A 26,635-nucleotide genomic window follows, 5' to 3' on the forward strand; every position below is an offset into this window, starting at 1 on the left:
CTCTGTGGAAAAATGCTCTTCATGGTAAAGTGTTCTGTGGACAGCAGCACCATAAATATTTCACCTTGAAACAAAAGACCTGATTTTGCCCTTTGTCTGGTTCACGCTATTGAATTCAATGGCTGTCTCTTCACTGTCTAGAAGGAAGGTCTTATGGAATGTGATGACACGTTTCATTAACCTGGTTTAGCTCTGTCTCCTTATTAGTGGAACATTAAATGGAGTATGTAAATGGATTACAAGAATCATACTGTTTGATTGCCCATTCAAGGGCTCCTCCTCTATCTATTTGATCTTGAAAATAGCCCTAAATTGAGACCTATCAAAAACACTCAACATACAATGCAAGAAGAGGTTACAATTCTGAATGCTTCCCATATCTTAAAAAAAAAACTTCAAGCATAATGAAAAGTAGCATGTCAGTGGAGAAGGTTTCAGTCTAAACTTCACCTGAACCTCTGGATTGGACTGCCACACAGGTTTCTTGGATCTTGTGGAACATCCCTTCTTCTTCCTTTTTTGTTGTTCTTTTCTATTTCTTTACACTGATTATTATAATAGTTCTCTTTGTCTCTGTATGTGAGCCACTGGAACATTGCATTTAAACTTCTGGATTCGGTTTCTATCACTTTTTACTTTTGCTTCTTGTATGTCTTTAGCAATGCTAAGAGTTTCCGCAGTCATTCATCAAAGCTTTTCATTTCTTTTAGTTACAGGAATAGTCTTTGTGCATTCTTCCCTGATACTATCTTTTGTTTTCACCCATAGTTCTTCTGGCTTATATTCACTTGAAATTAGTAATGCAAGTATGTTCTTTACATGGTCTTTAAATTGTTCAGGAATGTATTTTGGCACAATGAATGGTCTTGTGTTTTTCTTTATCTTTAGTCTGATTTTCTATATTAACAATTCATGGTCTGTACCGCAGTTTGCTCCTGGTCTTGTTTTAGTAGAGAGAACAGAGCTTCTCCATCTTCTACTTCCAATTACTTAATCTATTTGATTTCTAACTTGACTGTCTTGTGATGTCCCTGTATATAATTGCACTAATGTACCTTTCTCAAAAATGGGAACATATGAACCACAATAATGCTGGGATAAGATGGGTCATCTCATTTGTGACTTGGTAGAAGAAACAAGAATCCTCATTCAGTTTTATGCTGCAACCAAGGAACTGAGACCATAGCAAAACAAATGATATAAAATGACTATTGGAATTCATTACTTCTTCTAAATGACTATAGGAATTCATTGAATTTCCAAATGGCCAATGAAAAGCTTTAAAGGGGAAAGGATTGGTTGCTTACAAGGTGATTTTTAAGTATTGTCTCCAGATGGCAGATTAAAATCCCTTGGCAGACCCTTATGGTTTTTTCCAACATTCATAAAAATTCTAGCGGTATACACATACTCTCAGTATGATCACTCTAACAGAGCATAAAAATTTCAATAAATAACATTATGGCAAAATTCATTATCCAGTTCATATTTCTTATTTATTAAATTATTGATTTCTAAATGAGATCCACATTACATCACCTAACAAAATATTTTGAAGGTTGTTAATTTTAAGTTTTGTTTTCTTCCAGACCATTCCTTATTAGAAGTCTCTGGGTAAAATAACAATGCTCAAGACTATTGCAAGCACAGTTTATTTGTATTTTATTTATACATTGGTAAGAATCACCATTGTTTACCAGAGAAGGGAGTAGGGGAAGGAGTGATGAAAGAGAAGGATGGCATGGAGCGAAGATAGAAGAAAGGGTTGAGAAGAGGAGAGGAAGAAAAGAAATAAAAGCTCAACTATGAAAAAATCAGAAGGGAGAAAAAAGGAAAACTGAGTTGAACATTAAATAGTTTGACTTCTGTAATCTGATTTCCTGTCTCCTTAAACTTGAAGCACTTGTGAGGAAAATATGGATAATGACTAGTAGGGTGATTGAGGTCAGTGGCGTATCTGCCCGGGGACATGGGGTAACCCAAGTCTCCAGGTGCTCGCAATCTGGTCACGTGGGGGGGTGCAAAATCAGCCTCCCTGACAAAGAGAGAGTCAACCTCCCCGACAAAGCACCGAGCCGAAATAGCCTAGCTGGAGCAGGCTGCTTTTTCAGCTGGCTGCTGGCAGAATTAAAGTAAATGGGGATGGGTTAGTGCAGTGGTGGCAAACCTATGGCACTCCAGATGTTCATGAGCTACAATTCCCATCAGCCCCTGCCAGCATGGCCAATTAGCCATGCTGGCAGGGGCTGATGGGAATTGTAGCTCATGAACATCTGGAGTGCCATAGGTTCGCCACCACGGGGTTAGTGCCTTGGACTATGTTTTCACATTATGGTGACCATTTCAACAACATTCCCATGAACCTTTGCTAAATATGCAAATTAATAATTAATATGCAAAGTAATAATTAATAATTTGCATATTTAGCAAAGGCTAATGGGTATATTGTTGAAATGATCACCATAACTTGAAAACATATTTCAAGGTACTGACCTTGGAGATCAGGAATGTGGCTCTGTCCTCCTGCTTTTAGCTGGCCCAGTCCTTCCTTGTACTGTCTTTTCAGGTTATGGTTGAAATGCTTACCATAACTTGAAAGGATAGTTCAAGGCAGGACTGGGCCTGCTAAAAGCAAAGAGACGTGCCATGTCCCTGATCTCCAGGCAGACCAGGGGGCGAGGCTCAGGGAGGCCCAACTCCACGCGCTCTGCAGGTGGGTGGGGCCGGAGCGTTCCATCCTCCTGGGCTCCCTGCAGCAGGAACGTGTGGGGGCAGGGCTCCTGGGGGTGTGCCCAGAGGAGGCTTTGTCTCTGGGCACCATTTGGACCCCATACACCTCTGATGGAGGTTAACACAAAACTGACTGCAAATGTATATGGGCCTTAGACACAAGATATCCATGTCAACTCCATTGCAGGTCCTTTGTCCTCTTCCTCAGTTGTGGCAATGCTGAAGGGGCATCATTGGTGCCAGTGGGGATAAAAGAAGCTTGACCATGACCATTATCCTCTTCACCCCGCACTTCCTTTGCTAGGACTTGAGAGATTGCTTCAGAAGTTTTCCTATGAAGTTATACAGGCAAATGGGGTCATCTTCTGTGGAGGTCAACTTGTACACAACTGAGCACAAGTCTTTCACATTTTTTTGAGTGCAGAAGGGTCATGCTCTTTTATTTCTTCCCATTTGCAAGAAATTTTGTGGTTGCTCTTGAAACCCTTGTGATGTCATTTGGGTGCTCTGGGAGCAGTGGGGGAAGTAACTGAGCTTCATTTGTCAATTCTGAAAGGAAGTGCAGGACCTACAAGAAGCTTGATTCTCTCTTCCACAGATTTTGTGACTTTATGCCTCCACTGCCACCACCACACTAGGAAATGAGAGAATGACACAGAATCACCATTCTATGCAATATTTTCAAGTGGTTTTCCCTTCTCTTTCAAGCTTGAGCAGCAGTGGCGTAGTGGCTGAGAGCAGTGGCTAGGAGCAGGTGCATTCTGATCTGGAGGAACCGGGTTTGATTCCCATCTCTACCGCTTGAGTTGTGGAGGCTTATCTGGGGAATTCAGATTAGCCTGTGCACTCCCACACACGCCAGCTGGGTGACCTTGGGCTAGTCACAATTCTTCGGAGCTTTCTCAGCCCCACCCACCTCACAGGGTGCTTGTTGTGAGGGGGGAAGGGCAAGGAGTTTGTAAGCCCCTTTGAGTCTCCTACAGGAGAGGAAGGGGGATATCAATCCAAACTCTTCTTCAAACTCTTCTTAACCAAACTGCTTACCTCATCTCCCAACATTTTGTTCATCTTCTTCACAGAACAAGTACAGCAGAAGAAAGCCTGCCTTGTTAATCTCTAAGAAGCTTTTGCTGTGCTTTTCTGTAAAGAAGTACTGAAACACCTGAAATGAACAATTGTTCCCATTTTTATTATCATCTGGACTCTTCAGTTAAAACTGTATGACAAGTAATCTCTATTCCTTATGAAACAAATGGCAGACTCCAACAACAGCCATCATCAAGAAATCTAGTGAGCACATAAGAGATTGTTCAGTTCAATCCTAAACAGAGTTATACTCTTCTAAATCAGTTGAGTTCAATAAACATAGAAGGGCATAGTTCTGGTTAGGATTGCACTATTGATCTTTGAGGGTGGGGATTCTTTCTATTTTTACCTCATTCATAAATCCAGACCATGTTGATATATGCAGGCATCATTTTATGTTGCCATTCCTATTCACACTGATATTCAGTGGCTTTATTCCCACAGCTCTGATAGGACAAATCTAAAGTTTTCCTTGACACAGGAATTATTTTTAAATTTACTTTAACTATTAAGTGCTTTCTGAATCTCTCTGAAATTCTTATTAATGTTGGAGTAAGAGCATGGGAGGGGTGTGGAATGGTATACTAAGTCTACAGCCTGATCTCATCAGATCTCAAAAGCTAAGCAGGTTTGGTACTTGAATGGGGGACTATCAAGGAAAACGCAGCAGAGAAAGACAATGGCAAGCCATCACTTGTCTTGAAAACCCATTGTTGTGGTTGCCATGAGTCAGCTGAAACAGGTCAGAGCAAACCTACATAAGAAGCTATGAAGTGGATTCTTATCTATTGAAATTTTATAACAATCTTGATTGGGGAGATAATAAACTTAGTAAAATTAATATCACACAAAAACTTGTAAAATAAATAAATAAATAAATAAAGTAACCTTTATTGGCATGTATAAACATCTGAAACTTTATAAAACATTGGGATAAAATGCCTTTGCTAGAAACTTAGCCACATCTTCGGTTCTTCTTGGACTGTGATCATTTAAAAGATAGCGAATCTTGTCCATATCAGAGTTTAAGCTATCAGTATTCAGGTGGGGATCAATGAAGATTCTTCTTAGAGAGCTATACTGGGTACAGTATAGCAAGATTTGTGCTGTGGTTTCTTTTTGCTTGTCAGGGCAATGGCATAATCTGTGCTTTGATGGGATCTTTAAATATCTTCCTCTGAGGTCAGCCGAGGGCAATATGTTCATTCGTGCTTGCATAAATGCACGTCTCAAAACTGGTGCTGTTAGATTATGAAAATACGCTGGTAATATTCTATACTTCGGGGTGAGACCAAGATTCAGAGGAGAACAAATTTTATTGGCATGCGAAAATAAGTGTTGCATCTCAGTGTCCAGGATTCTTTGTTTGAATTCCTTATACATATGATTCTTCTTGATTGAGGAGTAGGTCTAGAGCTAAACCTAAAGATTTGATTTTATTGGTCATTAATTCATTCCATTTTGAATGTTGAAAATCAGACAGCATGTCCCAGATAAGATTTCCAGGTGTATTCAGTACTTAATTGCAAAAACTTGTATTTATAATTTCTTCTGAAGTTTTATTAATGTTGAGGGAGTTTGCAAAAGCATTTTGGCCTGCCATTCTTAGGCGGAGTCTGCATGGGCCAAAAACAATGACCCTGGAATGGTAATTACACCATTCCAGGGGCGCTGTTCACACAGCTGCCGCCTCCACAACAAGGCAGCGCCGTGCTCCCCCCGCTCCGGGGTGGAAACGATGTTTCCCTGCCTCGCTCAATGAGCGAGGCTTTTGGGAAACAGCATATCTCTGCCAGCACTGTGGGAATGGCACTGGGTTGGAGGCACCGCTTTTCAATGCCTGAATTTTCCCCCACACTTACCTTTTCTCCCTGCAGAGCTCCGCAGGGAGAGAAGCAGTGGTGGGATTCAGCAGGTGGGATGCACCACTTCAGCAGAATCGTTTGTTAAAATGGTGCTTGTAAACAACCAGTTGTTAAATTATTTGAATCCTACCACTGGAACTGGTTGTTAAATTATTTGAATCCCACCACTGGAGAGAAGGTAAGTGTGGGGAAAGAAAATGGAGGTGACTGGAGGCATCTCTGCAGGCTACAGATGCTCTGCGGCCGCTCACGCTTCAGCTGTAGGAGCCCATGCGGAAGCCGCTGTAGGAGCCCGTGCGGAAGCACCCTTAATAGTCCATAAAAGTCACCTTGAAAGCAACCATTAATGCTTTCCTCTAATGCTTTCTAATGGCCATTTGGACATGCAATTAATTCCTATAGTCATCTGCAAAGGACCAATGGATTCCAATAGTTTCTGTCATTTGTTTTTTTGTATCTCCAAGGAATTATTTTGTTCCCATTAAACATGTTACAAAAGTATGCTAAGATTACACTAGAAAGCAACATTTGGTAATGGTGAATGTTTTCAGGGGAAAAAAGCAATTATTAAAGGTCCCTCATCTACTTCTGTACTAAAAATGAGAAGTTTCCTTCCTTCCTGATATAAACAGACAAACTGCACTACTGGCACAAAAGTAGATTGCTTAAACTACCAGAACACAAAGTTGAAAATAATCCAGTTGGTGGCTCTTTCCGCACTTATAGTTTGTGGTGTGGCTCTGACCTTCGCAGTAGGGTCTCCCTGCATTTCCTCATTTACATGCAAGGGAGTGCCCCACTGCTTCCTCTGAGACTAGCCACCATTTTGCCTGACCCCTGTGTTCAGGTTGGGAAGTTGTTCAATCCTTTTTGTTTTTTAAAGATCATTTTAATGATCTTCCACAGGAGTGATAGATCAAAAGTATTAACAATTTTTATAAAGAAGTCCCACCAATCTCCTGGAAATGCTGGTGGGGGAGTAGGCAGAAATGCTGCTGAATATGCAAGTAGAAAGTTGAGAGGAGTGAAAAAGCTGAATGAAGCAGAATGCACACTGGTGTGCTTTTCTTTCCCTGAGTAGGTAGGAAAAATAATGCACTTTGCCTACTCTTGAAACCATGGGACTTCTCTGATCTGCAGCATGAGGAGTTCTGAAGAGGGGGAAATGTGTGCAATTGAGAATCTGACTTGAAGGTAATGTATGCCTGACCTGAAGGAACCAAGTGTGCACAAAAGGCCACTGTGTGGGGGGTTTTTTTTGCCATCTTTTCAGTTATGAGGCAACAAAACCTCCAGTCCACTGAAAGGATGAAGTTACACTCCCCACCCTAGCAAAATCACCCTTCCAGTTCACTAGGGCCTGGCAGCTAGCCTAGACCCCCGGGCCTCTAATCTAGTTAAGGACCAGTCTACTGGACCTGATGTGGCAGATCTAGGGGAGAAGAGGAGAGCCTTGAGAGGAATGAAAGGCATAAACCCCTGCTTGAAGAAGAGGAAAAAAACAGAATGAGTGAGGATTTTGTGGCACAGTAGAAGAGGGAAACTGTGAACAACTTCTAAAAAGAAAATAGACAGAGGAAAGGGAGAGAAACATTACAGCTGAACTGTGATTTTATACTTTGTAAAACTTTCAGTTTGGGGGTCAAAGTTTTTAAAGATCCAAATACAAAGTTAGATTTTCTAGGGTCCGTATGTTTAACCAACATAACAGATTAAAAGATTTAATGGAGCTTGAGAGGAGAACAGAAGGCAGGCAAGTTCTATGTTTTCTCATATTTTCCTTCTCATAATTTACATGGTCAGTGTTCCATTTCATTCCTTTCTGCCTATAAAATGAATTTCTGCCTATAAAATGAATGTTCTGCCCCACACTGCTCCGTTTAACCTGATTCTTTAAACTCATTTTTGGTGTGTGGTTTGGAGTGATTTTGGCTTCAGTTAAGCAGTTATTTCACAGCCTCCTTAGGGAAGACATGAACCTGAGAGCAAAGCATTTTAGACCATACCTGTTTTTGTTGTCTGACTAGAAGGAAGGGGGCTCTCCTGAAATTTCCCTTTGGTCTTTGGAGTTCTGGCTGACTAAGTGCATTCTGGTTCACCCCCTCACTAACAGTTGGCATGGCTACCTTCCCTTCCCTGCAGATTTGGATGAGCCTCTCCTCACTGTCCATCAGACCATCAGTGATGTACGTGGCAGCTTCTACCAGGAGAAGACAGTTTTTCTCAGGTGTACCATCAATTCCAATCCACCTGCACGGTTCATTTGGAAACGAGGTTCAGAGACACTTTCTCACAGTCAAGACAATGGAGTGGATATCTATGAGCCATTGTACACACAGGTGGGAGAGACATTATTGGTCTACAAGCTATGTTTGTTGTAGTCACTAACTGTGCTTACTTCCTAGGTAAGATAGCAAGCACATTTGCAGATAGCAACTGCAGCAGTTGCCACTAAGGTTGCAAACTCTGGGCTGAGAAATTCCTGGAGATTTGAGGGCTGTGCCTAGAGAGGGCAGAGTTTGGGAAGAGGAGGTCCTCAGTGGAATATAATGCTATCACAGGTGTATCGGGGGGAAATGGTGTCCGGGGACAACACCTGCTCAAGGCACCCCCTGTGCCCCCCCCATGCTTGGCTGCAGAACTTGGCAGCGACTTGAACAGACACCGCAGTAGCAGGCCAGCTCCTGGGTCAGCCTGCTACTGCAGCACTCGTCAGATCCCCTCTGCCTCCCTTCAGGCCACCTCCTGTCCTGTCTGGCAGAAGCCGGACTGCAGGGGGGCAGGGCATTGCAGCAGATACACAGTAGGGGGGAGATGCCTCCCTGCCATGCAGCTGTGCCTGGCCACTCCTGCAGCTCGTGAGACCTCTCCCTTGCCGGGGGATTGCACTGGTGCACAAGGTCAGGGGATCACACCGGCACAAGAGGCTGCTGGCTACGTAACTGGACCTGTCCTTGGGCACTGGTGAGCGGTGGCATGGCACGGGGGAGCCACTGGGTGCCGGCCAGGTTGCTGCACTGCAGGAAAGGCCGAGCACTAAGATCCAGCCAATGGGCTGGTGCCACCCCCCCCCATATGACCAAAAGGCGTGCACCCGGGAATGTGGGTTACCCCATGTCCCTATAGGCGGTACGCCACTGAATACCATAGGGTTCACCCTCCAAAGCAGTCATTTTCTCCAGGGAAATAATCTGGAACTCAGTTGTAATTTCAGGAGAACTCCAGACCCCACCTGGATGTTGGCAACACTGGTAGCCACCAGGCTATTATAAGAGGAACAGGAAGTAGGTAAACTAAAAGTATTTCCCCACCTAGGGTGGATTTTATTGATGTAGTTACTGTTTTGGTGGAACTATCATTGCATTCAGATGCGGTTCTCATCTATTTGCAGCAGTGTTGGGACCAGCATTTTAGCAGCACTGATTCAGCATTCCTGATGCATGAACATCTCCATCTGGAAGCATCCTTACCTGATTTGTCATGCATGCTGGGAGGAAAATGCACAAGAGCATGGAACATATGCAGTGCCGCCAGTCAATACTGGCTGCCTTTAGACGCTAAACAGGGCTACTGAATTTCAGTATTCTAAGGGGCTATTCTTTTCTCTAAACAGGAATCTGAAGCCCAGAAGTCTAAGTCAATCTTTATTAATGGACTCTGACCTTCTGTGAAGCAAAGGGTTTTCTTTACAAATAGTCAGACTACATTATAGTAGTAAGGGTTTCCCAGTTATGGAGAACATGAGCTCCAGCATAATGTTGTTTACAGATATGTAACTGTTGCTTACAAAATGTTGCCTGCAAACAGAATTGTAGCACTGAAATCTGTTTCTTACAACTTACAATATGTTTCTCATTCTTACAAGAAATACTAATAAGTTAGAGCTTATAGTAGGTTTTGATAATTGTGATGTAGGTCTGCTTGTCAGAAGAAATTGCTGTTGGATTTGGATCCATCTTATGGATCACCAGTATGTTTTGGTGGGGTGGGTAGGGTTTTTTGACCACCAGATACCTCCTCCAAAGCATCTGCAAAAAAACAACAACCCAACTACACGAAAACCAAAGAAGTGAGATGCTTGGCATGACATTATTCTCTGTCCTCTTTTCTTCTAACTTGCCATAGTATTATGTACGCATTGAGCAATGGCAAAAAAAAAAAACCCTGTGAAAATGTGTAATATGACTGTAAAATATAAGGTCTCTTTTTGCCCTAAGCCAACACTTGTAATGACGGCCTAGGGCTGACCGTTCAAGCACACACCTAAGGCTCTTCAGGAGATCCTGTCAGCCTTATTCTAACTGCCACCTCTTTTAAAGAGCCTTTTAATAAAGTACATGTCCATAGTTGTTAAGGTAGAACTTATATTAGTCTAGTGTGTTAACCTGAAGATCTTCCCTAGGGTCATATGTTCAAGAAGGCAGTTCCATTAGTTGAAATGCTTGCATGAACCTGTTGAAGTTGCTCCTTAGATTAAAATGTGCAAAAAGGTAAAATAAACATATAAATAAACTAGCAAATATTTTACATGGAGTTACTATTATAGAACAGCAGCAGTTATTCTACTTTTAGACAACAGAAGTTCTTGTTTCACTTTGAAAGCTAACACATATACGGTCCACAGATGGTGGACTATGAGAAAGTGTTGTTAGTTTTTTTTACCCTGCTAATCCTTCCTGGGGAATTGGACTAGTACTCATTAGACATAGGATGCTAGGCTAGATGGACCCTGGGTCTGATCCATGATCTAATCTTCCTATCTTTTCATTGTTGGTGGCACAACCTCTTAGAGTCTGGAACTTCTTCAAGAAAACCTGAGGCATTTGAAAAAGTGATTCCTGGAATAAGTACAAAATGTTTTGTGTTTTTTTCCCCCAATGCAGCAGGACCTTCTGATGCAGTGCACCTTTAGGCCTTTTTCTGCTTGACTAATTAATATGAAATAAGTCATAGTTGAGCCAGCATAGAAGTATAGTGGTATGGTATATTTGGTATATTTAATTTATATACCGCCTTCCCCCAAAATGCTCAGGGCGGTGCACAATAACATAAGAACAACATCAATAAATATAACATCGTAGAACAACTATCAATAAATGCATCAATAACACAGAGTCAATAAACATAACATCATAAATCATAACATAGCATCAGTGGTTGAGAGTGGCAGACTCTCTTCTGCTGCGTAGGGTTGCCCACCTCTAGGTGGTGTCTGGAGATCTCCTGGGATTACACCTAATCTTCAAGTGACAAAAATAAGTTCATCTGGAGAAAATGGCCACTTTGGAAGGTGGACTCTATGGCTTTATACCTTGATGAAGTTCCTCCCCTCCCCAAACCCTCCCCTCCTCAAGCTCATCCTCCTCCTCCCCCCATATCCTGGTGTTTCCCAGCCTGAAGCTTTCAACCCTACTGCTGGGTAACTTTGGACCAGTCACAGTTCTCTCAAAGCTCTCTGAGCCACAGAGAGACAGGCAATGGCAACCACCCTCAAACTCCTCTTGCCTTGAAAACCCTACAGGGTCACCATAAATTAGCTGTGCACTTTATACACAACCACACATAGGTCATAGTCTTCTTGCCTATGTGGTTGCTCTCAGTAGTAGAGGAGTTTTATGGCTCATTGTCACAGCCCAAGAGAATGGTAAGAGATCTGTTGCAGGATCAGTGGTATTTCGAAAAGACTTCATGGCAGGCCATATGATCTGAAAACCTGTTAATTTGCAAATGGCAGGGAAGCAGCAGACAGTAAGAGCCATGGTAGTCAAAAGGTAGAAGTCACATGATAGTCACAAGGCATACCCAGGCAAGGTCAGCATTGACCAAGCTGGTTCTACCAGGCTTCTCTTTTCAGTTGTGAAGACTGCCAGTTCACAGTTCTGTGCTGAGACCTCAGCCGCAGCTCTGCAGCCAAATTCTCGAAAATCCATATGGATTCCTAAGGGTTGTAGCCAAACAAATCTGACAAGCTCCTTTTCAGGCTGTTTTTGCCATTCATGTTTTTTTTTTGTCACACCTTCAGATGTGAAACAGCTTCTAATTACCTGAACATAAAACTGCTGTTTTAGATCTGCTGTTATTGCAGGTTCCCCTTTTTGATATGTCAATAGAACAAGATCGAACATGATAATAATGATGTTCCATTGACTGGTTAAGATGGGAGATCCTTTGAGAATAGTAGATGAGTTTTGTGGCAGGGAGGTTCAGATAATCAGTGCATAGGTACAGGGATCAAGAAAAATACACCAAGTGAAATATGCTCTTTGTTAACTAATACTTTTGACAGCTAAGATGAAAGAGAAAAGACTAAGTCACAAAGATTGATAAATTGCAAAATAAGTTGCAAAATAAAGTGTATCACATCCACTTCTGTGGTCATTGGAGCTGCATGCTCTGGTATTTGAAACAAGGCTTAGATGGCTGTTTAAATTAACAACTGAATGGTACCTTTAACAGCTTGGGATTTGTAGACTGATGTACATTGCAGGTTTCTACACGTTTGCTTATCAATAAATTGGATGCATATAAATCGTGCATAAATCACCAGCTGACAGGTAGACTTTAAATGTGATTGTTCATGCAGTTTGGCAGCTGTTCTCTATAGAATTTTTTACCCCCATAGGGCTATTGTGTCTTAGATATTTATCTTATTCACCCAGCTCTCATTCTCCCTGTCCCCTTACATACTTGCACATGAGCTCCATGTCCTGATCTGCATAAGTGAATCTGTATTATTGACAAGTTTTTGTGAGACCACTCTTGCCAAAGATATCCTCTAAGACAGAATTATTCCAAGCAAAACAGCAGGTTTGAGCTAACTTGTATAAATAGGAGCTACACATAGTATGAACAATGGGGGGTAATTCTCAGACATCCCTGTTAGCATGCTACTTCAATCAAAATATCGACATATCTTAGGGGGCAAGACTAATGCCTTGACAGCCTCAAGAAGTTTGTAAAGTATGAAGGAAAGGTAATCTAAATGGAAGAAAAGGTCAAGAGGACTAATAGGCTTTGGAAAACCATACCCATGGAGGCCGAAGGGAAAAAAAACAGATAAGTAAAAACCAGTGGGACTTTTTGAATGACTTAAGAATTGAAACAAAAACTTGAGCAGAAATAAGGCATCCCGAGGACATCTTAGGAAGCAACTGCGTGGAGTGCCTTCCTAGGAGGTCTGTTTTAGACTGTGCAGAATGGACCGTTGTTTGACTGAGTTTCAGGTTTGTCAATAAGAACTTCAGCCTGGTCCATTTTTTTTTTACTTCTAGGGAAGATACTAGATCAGACAAATCAAAAGGAAGAAAAAATGGTACCTGAATGAACAGCATTTGTATGGGCCTTGGATGTAAGCCAAACTACTGGGCTTCACCCTGAGGTCAGCCCCCAAATATCAAGCCTATTTCCCCAGGCATGATACAAACTGCTGGCTCTGCTCCAATATCCAGTGGGCCTCAGTACTGGGCATTTGTCTGGCAGTAAGATGTTTGATTTTTAAGAACTGGTGAATCTACTTGGTCCCATTTTATATCATTAAAGGCAATCATGAGAATTCTTGAACAGAAAAAAACTGAGCATTTCTGTGTACTTGACATACTTCTGATGTTCTTAACAGTCAGTCTATAAAAGCATGGTTCTTCTGCATGTCAGCCAACCCCCCACCCACAACCCTACTTTTTCACAGTTGTGAGGTCCATTTTCTTTCACATGTGCCTTAAATAATCAGGACTTTTGAAAGTATGTGCTGTCATCCTCAGCGGCACCACTGCTCCCCCTTTTATTTTTGGCTCATGTTTATATCAATATGGCTGATTTTTTAAAGAAGCCACTAAAATATTGCTATATTGCTATACTCTTACGATGATGGATTTAGATGGGTAATGATGGATTTAGCAGATTCTCTGAATTCGTAGCTTTCATTTTTTAAAAAGCGTGAATCTACTTTTTCCCCTCATGGAGATATAAGGAAAAAGGCATATCTCCACAAGGGAAAGAGCTAGAGACTTACTTTTTAAAAAATGAAATCTGGGAATACAGAGAACCTGCTAAACTTATAATAACAAGGGCATATTGATATATCAATAAAAGGACTGCGTTTCTTTTTAAAAATTGAAAATGGAACCACTCATTTTCGGGGGGGGGGAGAAGTAGGATGATGATGGCATCAAAAGGGATGGAAGTGGGTAGCAGTGTGCAGGGGGAGGGGGCGGCAAAGAAAACCAACAGAAAGATAACAGATGAGGGAAAAAAGGCAAGTCAAATCGACTTCCAGAAAAAGGTCAGATAGTCTTAAAAGTGAAAACTGGAGGGAAAGCAAAAATGAAGAGGAAACTGAAAGCACAAAAATGAGTGTGGAAATAAGGGGATAAGCTGAAGCAATATAGGGCCAGAACTGCCCACAGTCAAGAAATGATTGTCCCATTAACTGGTAGAATCTTAGAGCATAGTTACAAATCAGATGAGGCTGGGTTAGAAAGAAGCATTCTGCTGTATGTTGCAGGAATCTGTTCTCCGTTCGGCAGTATATACCATGCAATCTTGTGCAGAATTACTCCAATCTAAACCTGTTCATCTTAGACAGGAGTACCTTTGCTAGCATTGTATGTCTCTGTATTTATTTATGATATTGATGTAGTGGTTATACAGTATACTTTTAAAACATATTGATAATGACAATGTTTTGGAAACAATTTTAAGGTAACTGAAAATGGGAAGGTTAATTCCTTCCTCCCTGTTTCACCGCCCAGAGCCCTCTGGAGGTGGACAGTATTGAACCAATAAATAAATAAATATACACACAGAGAGAAAACAGCTCCTGGGTGTCAAGAGGCCCTCAAGACCCTTATGGGGTGCAATGTGGAGGTCTGCAGTGGGAAGGAAGAATTGGCAAGTATCATTCCTCACTTGCTTCTGTGAACAACAGAGGGACTTCAGAGTCAATCCCTTACATTTTGACTGATTTCAAATATTCAAAAATATGGTAGCAAGAAGAGGCGAATGACTATTTAATAAGGAAAGGACAATAAATAAAGATATTTACACTACAAACCAGTTCAGCAGTGAAATAAATGGTGCTAGGAGTCTGTAAAGGCTGCTTCGGTAAAGACTGGAATACATCTGTCAGGAATTAAATTGTTTTAGGAGAAAGAATTGTAGTAGTTGATCAATTGATTCTATTTCAGCTCTATGATTGTGTGTCAATAACTGGCACAACCTGATTTGGGTCACTTCATGGACACCTGTTAAAATAACCTGGATTTGATGGGTCTGCATCTGAGTAGAATCTTAAACAAACTATAGAGCTGATCATTAATTTTAGTGCTTTTCTTTCTGCATTATCCTGTCAGGCTTATCTTTTTATGTATTTTTAGTCTAATTGCTGACTCTGACTGCATAGCATTTAACTAGGGCCCTTTCTGCACAGGCCTTTTACAGTGCCCTAGGGACGGCAAAATGCCGTCCCTAAGGAGCTGTTGGCATGGGTGGGGGCGCAGCTGCATTGCAGCCGCACCACCCTCACTCCCCCCCAGTGGCGCGAAGCCGCTGTTTCCAAACCTCACTCCCCGAGCAAGGTTTTGAGGAAACAGCGGCTTCCAGCCGCTGCCATGCGAACGGCAGCAGCTGGAAGGCGCCATCCCCCCCCCCTTTCTGATCGACTTACCTTCCCTGCGACCTTCCGGTGCGTCGCCAAGGCCTGGGGACATGCCCCCCCGCCTTGCGACTCCGGAGCGGTCGTGCAGGGCAGGGGGGCGTGTCCCCTGGCCTTGGTGACATGCCGGAAAGTCGCAGGGAAGGTAAGTCGATCGGGTGACGGCACAGTGCTGCGCCGTCTTCCCTGTCTTTACTGGGACCGTTCGTGCAAACGGTCCTGGGGGGGGGGGTGTCGGCGTCATATACACCGACACCTCCCCCAGCGTGGCCGTGCGGAAGCAGCCTATGTTTTTAAAATACCTAATGATGTATATGTGGGTTTGACCATCTTGAGATCCCAGTAACTGCCTTAGAATTGTTTTCAGTATCGCTGTGTGAAACACAAACCTCTGTTGTGAAGGGTAGTCTGAATGCATAAATAGATCCAGAGAGCAAATTGTTGATGAGCCATCTGCAAATCTTTTAAATGATCTTTCCAGATCATGTGATGGTCTACTACTGTATTTCATAATGATGTAAAATTGTTAGATGCTGAAAAGATTTGCAAATAGAACTTCTTGCCTCATCTAGATTGAGGATTAAGTTCTGATCTGCTTTGCATACTAAGATATGGTTGATTCCCAGCATCTGTTCAAAGGATTTGTTTACTGGAAATATTTCACATTATCTAATAGTTTGTTGTCATTTCCAAGTGCAGCCCTTTTGCCAAATTTCTTTCATGCATTATTTCAGGCTTGCAATCAAATGTACTAGAAATATACAGATATATTAGTACTTGAGAAGACAATGGAACACAATGATAGAGGGGACAGATGAACCTCCTCTTTGGGATCTGTAATGATCACAAGAAGATCCCTGTGTTACTAATTCAGACACACAGTACTTTCTTTGAGTGATTAGTGGTACACATGACCCTATGGATGTATGCTGGCAAGTACAATATGATCACATGGAGAAAATTTACTAGCCCTGCAGAATTTATGAACCAATCTTAAAATTGTTTAAATAAAGAACTGTTGGGGTCATTTCAAAGGATTGAAACCACCAGTATTTAATCATTCTTCATCTCTCATCTTTCCAAACCCTCCAGGGAGAAACCAAAGTCCTGAAGCTGAAAAATCTGCGACCCCAAGACTATGCCAGTTACACATGTCAGGTGTCTGTTAGAAATGTCTGTGGTATTCCTGACAAGTCAATCACTTTTGATCTTACCAACACAACAGGTAAGTCAGGGAATTCCAATAGGTTATGTCATTAGGAAATGCATCTCACCCACTAAAATCAACAAGGAGGTCCTTGTTAAGGATTCTGTAGGAAGGAATCTTTGGACAAAAAAGATGTATGTGCACAGTCTTGGACTCTTAGTGAGCCTAGTTTAGAAAATAACTGGTGAACAACAAATTCCAGGACCACAGTTCCACATGTCTAGACTCAAAGGACTACTACAAAAAGTGGATGTGTGAGCTTAAAAAGCTGTGTTGGAAGTGCTCTATGTGGTTTGCATTACTGAGTTTCAAATTCAGGCTGATTCAGACCTTTCAAACACATAGTTGTGTTTTCCTGTAACTGGTAATGGATATCCACATTGTCACTTCATGTGACAGCGTCAAGTCTGTTTGTTTAAACCAGGCTGTTTCATTTGCCTCCAATGCACATGAATGTATGAAGCTGCCTTATAGATAGGTACAATATTATATTTTGATCCTGGTTTCCCTCAAAGGAGTCCATGGTTCTCTTTTTTTATCCTCAAAACAAACCTGTCAGGCTGAGAAAATGAATGGAACAAGGCACCCAGTAAGGTTGATGGCAGAGTGGGAAAGTCAATCCTGCATTTCCTCAGGTCTACCCCAAAATTCTAACCATTGCACCATATTGACTAGGATTCTAAGCAGCATAAAATGGAGCTGTGCCATATAGACATCAACTTTCCTGGCTCCCTCTGCAGCCTTTTATGCCCCCCCCCCAAATGGGCCCCTATGCATCAGTGGAGCCACAGGAAGAATGTGGGGATTGAGGTGGAGGATTGCCATGGGAGGCATCAGTGACAGTTACCCATAGCCTCCTTCGCAAGCAGAAGTGCCTACCACAAGCAGGAAGGGATATTAAAATCCAAGAAGCTTTATTATAGAGGTAAAGCCCCTTCCAGAGCGGTGGGAGTATCCAAATTTAAGAATCTAATGGGCATACTAGAGGGGAAAGGGTATTGGATCCAGACCCAGTCTTCAGAGTACTTTCTACTTAAGACAACTTTCCCCTCAGCTGGGCTTCATTACTTGCAGGGAACCTGGCTGAGAAAATACCATGGAAGAGAGATTGCAAACAAAGGATTTTGCACTCCGTGTGATTGTAAAATTTAACCTCCCCCCCCACACACACACACACCCATTTCATACATGACTGGCTCAAACTGGAGCGTGGTGCAAAGGATAGTTCACAGACCATTCAAGACTGGAACCAAGTGTGCGTGTGATGGACCCACCACCTGCCTCCACACAATCATCCGGTCAGCTGCAGGGCATGACTTTGCTAAAGTAATGGCTGGGTATGTGCCTCTTCCTGCTTTCCAAATGTTGCTGATCATGGGGAGGGTGAGTGTGTGCAGCACTTTTCCACATGGTCACCCTTGAAGACAGGGGGTGGGATCAGCACACTCATATCCATTCTCCCTCCTGTTCAGTAAATACATATGGCTGTCTTCTGTGCCAGGTTCTAGTTTGGGATAAATGGGTTCAAACAACTATGTCTAATTTCAGTTAGTCAGAGAAAGGTCTTTTTCAGCTTTTCACAACACTAATGTAATGGGCAGCAGGAGGATGGAGAAAGGAGAAAAGTAGTGCCTCCCCCATGTCTTAGACTACATGTGAGTATTCCTCAGGTGCATTTATGGTACTGAAAGACTAGCATTCTAAACTAGGCTCATATCTATGTACCCATGTCTATGACCCATGTCTATGTACCTGGTAACTAAGCCCCAGGTACATTTTTTTTACTACCAAAGGGAGGCTGCCTTCTTGATCACATCATCACTGTAATTCTTGTGCAGTCTAAAAAAGAACGTGATAACAAACCAGAGCTCTACAGAATATACTTCTTTTTTTCTGAAGTTAATGCTGAACACATTGAAGAGCAGGTCTTTGGATCTCACTGAATCTCTGCCCATTCCAAAGAATATGATGCTTGGGATAGGCAGGATTGAAGCTAAGGCTTTACAGATGCAGGGTATGCCCTCTGCCCATGAGCTATGTCCTTTGGGGAATAAACGGTTTGTTAGTAGCATAAGCTGGAAGGCTTTAAGAGATAACAAACAGAACATAAGTTAACAAAGTGATATTGTAGTATAAGAGGTGAAAAGGCCAATGGAAGGGCATTTCTAAAAAGCATCTGATTTGGGACTTAGGAAGGACAAGTGCCTCTCTACTGAGCAATAGTTCGATCACACCTACTAGGTTCAATTTTGAAAGCTCACCAAAATAATGTTAGCACACTGGGAAGGTTTAGAGAACGTCTGTAGGAATGGATTTAGAGTACAAGTCTTGAGAATTAAAATAGTAGCTGAGTTGCAAATTTCATGGGAGATTCATAATCAGATTTTCCTAGTGTATTTAAAAACTGTATTTCAGATGTGTGTTGCCAGTGTAACACTGGGTGTTGTCAAACACCCTTCCCTCCAATATGCAGACACACTGCACTCCTATTACCACTGGAAGAAAAAAATAGGTGCCTATCTTTTTCTCTGCAAGGACTTGGGGGAGGGGGGGAGTTCATGACTATCCCAAGGATTTAAGGCATTCTAGGCTAGGGTGAAGAAGTCACCTGGCAGTAGGGTTGCCAACCATCAGGTAGGACCTAGAGTTCTCCTGAAACTACAATTGATCTCCAGACTACAGAGCTCAGTTCCCCTGGAGAAAATGGCAACTTCGGAGGGTAGATTCAATGCCATCACATCTCCAGTGAGCTCTCTCCCATCCTCATGCTTCACACTCCCCAGGAACTGCCCCCAAAACTTCAGGAACTGCCAAGCTGGAGTTGACAATCCCCACAGTTCAGGGAAGCCATCACCTACTGCCCTCACTCTTCCTCTGTGCACTGTGAGAAGGTGAGAGTCTACCCACCATCCTCTATCAGAACCACACACAGTGGTGTTGGGAGTCTACTGGACACCCTCCTTGCCCCTCCACCCCAGGGTGGCTGGAGAGAGAATGAGGAAGCAGGTTCTCCCTGCAATCAAGGGTGGTAGGGAGCAGGCTGTCAACTGGGCCAGAGTTCCTCCTAGGGCTACTGCTTGCTGTAGCAGAACCCAGCACTGGTATGGAAAGGGTGTACCCCTCTAGCTTTAGCACCATAGGCAATCATCTATGTCTGCTCTGTGAATAGACTGCCCCTGGTAGTTGATCTCAGTGTGGTCCAACAGATGCCTTCTTAGCTCACCTATATCTGTTGTCAAAGGCTTTCATGCCAAGAATCTGTTTGGTTTGTGGGTTTTCTGGGCTACATGGCTGTGATCTGGTAGTTTTTGCTCCTAATGTTTTGCTCACATCTATGACTGGCATCTTCAGATGCATTTCATGATAGATGTTGGTGCAATATTTGGAGCAAAAATTATTTGGCCACATAGCCTGGAAAACCCACAATAGACACTCACATTTATTTGGAAGAACTGTAATTCCCTCATTTTCAACTTATAGCTGCTAACACCATAAGAATCACATCATCCCCCATAACCTTTCATTGAGAAAACAGATCAGCATTTCCCACTTTTTAACTACCTTACTTGTGAATTCAACCAAGTATCTATTAAAGGATGGTTGTTAAGTGTTTTCTGTATAGGCAGCATCCTGTATTTCTTAGGCTTCTATTATTAATGATTGTATAATTATGAGGTGTGGAAGGTCAGCCACACGGCTGCTGTTAGTACAGCAAACTGTGTACAGCACAGCACAGCACAAGCTGTGTACAAGGTATACTATTTTCTCCCTTGCTTTCAGAGAAGTTAAGCAGCACAGCTAGCAAATTCTCCTGCAGTTTTACTGCAGCAAATTGGACATCAAAGGGAATTGAAAGCGACTCTTTGTTTTTATTGGCACCCCCTCCCATGCACACACAAGCGCACACACACCCCCTTCCATAGCTGACTTAGCCAGCAAGTTTTCTGAGCCGAGAACAAAAGGAATTGCCACAGGTTACAAATAAATGAGATTCATCTCCTGCATAACAATGGCTACATATAGTTAGCCGCCATCCTCCGGCGAAGGGGGGATGGGAGGGGTAGTGAGGGCCCCAAAGCTGCGCTTGGCTTTTCTGCTGTGAAGCTGAAGCATAGTTGCCTCGAGAGGTGCTGCTGGCACTTTTACAAGATGCAGGTGACACTTTTACAGGTTCCTTTCTTGCCAGTTATACATATAAACAAGCTGCCCCAAGGTACCTCCAGCCCCATCAGGTCACATTTTCTGATATTATTGAGCAAAATAAAATAAAATGTTGTTGCTCAGCAGGATTTTAGTTGTTAAGACTGAGAAGCTGACATAAAATAAAAAGCATAGTTTTGGATTCTTATCCATACCAGGGCTTCATATGCCCATTACGCATGGAACACTTACCTCGAGCCTGTTCTCCGCACAGTGGGCTCATAGTGGGCTCTCCTCTCATTTCTCTGTTTACACATGAGGAGGCAGCCAAGTTCCTTGCAGCTGTTTGCAAGTCTCAAAGGGGCCTCTGGTACTCTCCTGGTTCTCCTAACTTTACCCATCAACAGCCTTAAAGACACAGATTTGATATTCTCTTCCCCCTTCCCCCTCTCTCTGTATCTCTGCCACTGCCACAAGAGAAGAGAGAGACTTGTTTTAAAACAGAGTCTTGCCTGAAATAAAGTTTTAAAAGTCCTCCCAGCCATCGAGAACAGCAGAAACAGAGTGGGAAAGGTGGAGTGGAGCGAAAAAGACACCTGCTGGTATGGTTCCTTGAAAAAGCCCTCTATGTTGCTATTTTATATTGAAAGATCGATCTCTTGATCTCTCAATATATGCACTTTAGAGAAGCATGAAGGAACCAGCAGCATGGAGGGGAGAGGGAAGGCTCCAGGGCATCTGGCAACTGAAGCTGTTCTGTGCTTAGGCTGTGCTGGTTACTCTGCACTGGTGGAGGAGAGACCGAACGCAGACATTAGACAAAGATGAGTGGGAGGAGAGTCTTCCCACCCCTTGCCGTCACTATGCATATGAGAGATCGATCTCTTGATCTCTCAATTAGCACACTTAGGTAAGCAGGAAGAAGCCAACAAGATGGGATGTGAGTGGAAAGGCATGCAAAGTGATGTGAGAGAGTGGGAAGGCTGGCCTTGGGCGGAGAGAAGATGTCCAGGGCAAAGCTGTGCCCACTGGCAAATCTCTCTGCTCTGGCAGTGAGGCAAAAATTAAAATTGTGCTAAAATTGTTCTCACCTGCCTCAAACAGAGTGAAAAATGAAAGCAGGGCTCAAGGAAATATGTCCGTACAAGAAATCTTGCTGTGATGGACATTCACCCCCAGCATGCACCCAACACATTGTGCGTAATTGGCCATAGCCTTTATTTTAGAGTGAGACCCAATACATCAAGGGGAAAAATACATTTGCAGCCTAAGGTTTTTGTACTGCACCTGAAAACTGTACTTTGTTTCATATCAGTCCTTGGAAGTAGAGGCCAGCCCTGTTGCCCAAGTGTGAGAAGGAGCTATTTTAATGAATGTGTGAAACCAGGGAACCAGGAAGTCAGTGACAAGAAGAAGTATTCCCATTGGCTACTAACGTGGTGTAATGTAAGTCTGCAGCTGCGGAGGTACAGATTGAAATCCCTACTCTGCCATGGACACTTGCAGAATGACCTTGAACCAGCCATTCTCTCTTGCCTAACCTACCTCACAAACTGGTAGCAAGCCTGGTAATAACTGCAGGAGAATTATAACTCCAGACCCCACCTTGAGGATGCCAACCACATGCCTTGAGGACATGGAGGATTCAGCTCACCTGATTACTAAGTCATTTGAAAGAACTGGAACATGCTACACAGCTGAGAGCCAGTGTGGGGTAGTAGTTAAAATGTCAGTCTAGGATCTGAGAAACCCAAGTTTGAATCCCCACTCTACCACGGAAGCTCACTGGGAAACCTTGACCAGTCTCTTTCTCTCAGCCTTACAGGATGCTGTTGCGAGTATAAAATGGAGGAGGGGGAAACCACTATGGGGGCAACTGGGGGAGAAAAGCAAGATGTAGATCTTTTGAATGAGCAAATCAATCCAGGACAGTATACGGAGAGAACTCATTGTTGGAAGAACCACATAAAGCTAGACATGCTTTGTGGTCCAGAAACTCCAGAGCAACTGTGAAATATGCATACTGCTAAAATTCTCTGCCTTTTCTAAGAGAACAATCCTCCTAGTTGTGTTTGCCTGAGCTGTAACTTAGAGATTCAAGGCAAACCCAGCACAGCTCATTAACAAGGGTCCAAGGAGAGGAGAAGGCAGAAATAACGATGTCATTAAATCAAGCTTTATGAATATGTAACAACACCTTATTTTGCATTATTACCGCTGTTACTTAAAACATGCGCTCAGCCATTGTGCCGTGGTTGCTTTCTGAGCTTTGTTCGGAGCCTCTGGTGGGACTGACAAGGGGCTTTAAAGGACCTTTGAGAGATTAAACAGGGAAGAGCTTTTTGGAGCTGTGTCTGGGCATGTGGGAGAGGAGGAATTAATCAGAAGGGTTGAGGTTAAGCATTTTAAAGCGGAGGAGCTGCCCATTCGTAATAAGGATTCCTTGTTTAAAGGGGGAGGCTCAAGGATTTGTGGCTCAATCTGGGTAATTGATATATGCACAAAACAAGAAAATGGGCTTGAATGGCTTGCACCAATTGCTGGGAGGTGTGGAGGGCAGGAAGCACACATTGTGAACTTCTCAACTTTCTTTGCTGGAGGATGAACTAGTGCAGCGGTTCTCAACCTGTGGGTCGGGACCCCTTTGGGGGTCGAACTCCCCTTTCACAGGGGTCGCCTAAGACTCTCTGCATCAGTGTTCTCCATCTGTAAAATGGATAAGTGTTAGGGTTGGGGGTCACCACAACATGAGGAACTGTATTAAAGGGTCGCAGCATTAGGAAGGTTGAGAACCACTGAACTAGTGGGAATTAACTCTGCAAGAAAACAGCTTTCGTTACCTTGAGTTTGCTTTGAGAAATGAAGTAGGATGTTGGAATTCTGGGTGACATTTCAGTTGCAGAAGTGTTCCAGAGGACCATTTCCATCATGGCGATTAACTAGGCTAACTGGTCTGATCAGAAGAGATTCTAGTGTGCTTACAGTGTCTGCCTTGGGAATACAGGTTCAAATTCCCACTCAGGCACTGTTCACTGGATGACTTTGGCCCATCACTCTCTCTCAGCCTAACCACCCCCACAGGGCAGCTGTGAAAGTAATATAGAGAAGGAAGAACTGTGAATGTTGCCCTGAGCTCTTTGGAGGAAGGAGAGGGAAATATGCCACAGACAATATGAACTACTTGTACAATTTTCCAATCAATTTTGGTCACCCTTATATATGAAAGTCAGGGTATGTTTTCACCTCCCTTAACAAACAGCAGCAGCAGTATCTTCAGCAGTATAACGCTTCACATTTATGTTGTTCTTTCAGTAGCCATAAACTGCTGTTGTTCACCTCTACTTCGCCTGCAGTAGAGGAAAAAAAGCAATGGCAATGCCGTAATCCCTTGCAAAACTAGTAATAGAAGATTCTTCTCCTCAGAAGGACATGCTATCTTGTGAAGAGTAAAGTGAGACTTCATATGAGAAGGTTTATAATGGTTTCATCCCAATTTCACAAGCAACATGACAAATGTCTATACCATTTAAATGAAAGCTGATTTTCCCTCTTCCATGATGCCTGTTCTAGGCATGCCCACCCTCTGCAGCTGCCAACTTTGCTTGGTGAAAAAAGTTAAAATATTCTTCTGTAGCCCCCACCCCCTCAATAGTGGACCATTTGCTTCCCTTCTACCCACCTGCCTCCCAAACATGTGACAAGCTAGAGAGGTGGAAAGCATTGCCAGCACTTCATCAGCAAATGCTGGTAGATTTTGAGAGCAGTGCCTGGGGAGGATGGAGTTTGGGGAAGATGGGGTATCACTTCCAGGTGAAACTCTATGAATTCCCCCCAGTCTCTATGGCAGAGATGATCAGGCCTCACTTACTCCACAATAGAGACCATAGAGACATGGGGAAGTTTGTAAAGAGTCGCTATAAAGACTATTTTCTGTGCACATGGAGCATTTTGTTTGCTAGAGGAACTGATGCAGACAGCTCCAGACAGATGGATGAATCTAGGACACACAGCTTGCCTGAAGCACAGGAGAACTGAAAATAATGATGGCTAACAGGGTTGCCAGCCTTCAGGTGGGGTCTGGAGATCTCCTGGCATTACACTTAATCTCTAGACTACAGAGATCAATTTCCCTGGAGAAATGGCTCCCTGAAGGGTGGACTTCATTACATTACATCCTTCCCTCCCTAAACTCTTCCAGATTCCACTTCCAAATCTTGAGGACTATGCTAAGCCCCAGTTGGTAACCCAAACTGCTAAAATATTCCATTTAATGATCTGCATTGTCATAAAGTGATCTGATGCCTTAGATCAAAAGCAAATTAGTCTGTTCTCAGCATGCATTTCTGCCAGTTCACCTGCAAAGCCTTACTTACTCCACAGTAGAGGAACTCCAGTACATGTTTTTATCTTACATCTACCTTCACCCTAGATCCACTCAGGAGAACAGAAGCAATAAATGATCAGTTCATATGATCCATAACTGGAACCCCTGCAAGGGAATTTTGGGGGCAGGTTCAAGACCTTTGGCACACATCAGTGTGTAACATAACTTCTGATGTGGACCAGAAGAGACATAGTGTGAAGATGTTGTTCCAGTTACAGTATCAGGCAGATTCACACTAGCCTGACAAGGACCTTTGATCTCCGGATAGGCAGCCTAAATGCTTTCAGTAAATTTCACAAAGGAAGTAAATGGCCAAACGGTTGTAGGTCAGAGAGGCTGATTTACAGGGGGGCCCAGGAAATGAAGTTTAGCTGGGAACCAAGGGGAAAGAACAACGGAGATTCTGATCCAAGCTGGACAGGGGAAAGCAACTCCTGATCCCAGGTCTGCAAAGAAACAAAGAAAGGAACTGTGCTGTAGCTGAGAAATCTATGTATTAAAACTTTTTCTTATTTTCTGTTTTTCAATAAAATCTTTGAAAGACTCAGCGGTTTTTGAGTGTCTGGAAAAAAAGAACCCAGGATTTATAAGACAGGTGTGCACCCCCACACTCCTGGTCTTTTGACACATAGTTTCATCGAAATAGTATAGGAAGGTCTTGAAGCTTATGGTTAAATACTATGATGATGCTAAAAAGTCCCCCCCACCAAAAAAAGAGAGAAAGAAAGAGAGAGAGAGAGAGAGAGAGAGAGACTGACCACACTGGGCTGTTGAGCACTAGAGGCGATGAGCCCCTCAATGGAAAGTCATATGAACTTCCTATTAAACTGCAGTGGGAGTTTTGTGCTCCCACATATACCTGGGCACAATTCTGATTGCAACTGAGGCATGGGAGAAGCAGCTTCTGGCTAGGCCCACCTTTCTTTTACTGTTTTTATGTTCTGAAATGACCTCATGAATCCATCAGTTAAGGGAAGCGGGTTGTACCACCTTATTCCTTCTCCTTTCCCCAGAACCACGTTGAATCAGAGCTGTGTCCTCTGGCCTTTCCCAGGAACCTGCCTTTAAAGAGCCAAATAGTCCCACCCCCTATCCTAGGCATATGCAGCTTCTCTCTGAAAGTGGTAATTTGCTCCTCCTTTGTCCCTCGTACTGGTCTGTCAGATGGCTCTTCTCCATCCCCAACTGCCTTCCCTCCTGCCAGGATTGTCAGCTCCAGTTTGGGAAATCCTGGAGATTTTGGGGGTGCAGCCTGAGGAGGGTGTGGTTTGGGGAGTGAAGGGATATCAATTGGGTATAATTCCATAGAGTTCACTTTCAAAAGTGTCCATATTCTCCAGGGGAACTGAGCTCTGTTGCCTGGAGATCAGTTGGAATTCCATGATATCTCTAGCTACTACCTGGAGATTGGCAACTCAACCTCCTTCCCTGTTGGTTACACGAGGGCTTCAGTGGAGTAGGCTGCCAGCCATCAGTTCCTACCACTGTTTTTCTGCAAGCTTCCTGGTCACTGGACCTGGGATAATTGTGGGCTTACTTGCCTTTGTGCAGACCACTGCAGCCCTTCCTTGGCT

The 26,635-nt window shown here is 43.1% G+C and overlaps 1 protein-coding gene across 6 annotated transcripts in view; it reads left to right on the forward strand.

The window, feature by feature from the left end:
* The window catches only part of MDGA1 (MAM domain containing glycosylphosphatidylinositol anchor 1), a 380,713-nt gene that overhangs the window by 136,236 nt on the left and 217,842 nt on the right, over positions 1-26,635 (forward strand). For all 6 annotated transcript variants that reach the window (XR_007246342.1, XR_007246345.1, XM_048518953.1 and 3 more), the window contains exons 4-5: positions 7,824-8,020; positions 16,423-16,555. Coding sequence is in view for 4 of the 6 variants with exons in the window: in XM_048518953.1 (XP_048374910.1) it covers positions 7,824-8,020; positions 16,423-16,555 (330 nt within the window). In the remaining 2 variants the exon portion in view is untranslated. The remainder of the gene's footprint in view (positions 1-7,823; positions 8,021-16,422; positions 16,556-26,635) is intronic.

The sequence above is a fragment of the Sphaerodactylus townsendi genome, linkage group LG01, assembly GCF_021028975.2.
Source record: "Sphaerodactylus townsendi isolate TG3544 linkage group LG01, MPM_Stown_v2.3, whole genome shotgun sequence".
NCBI lineage: Eukaryota > Metazoa > Chordata > Lepidosauria > Squamata > Sphaerodactylidae > Sphaerodactylus > Sphaerodactylus townsendi.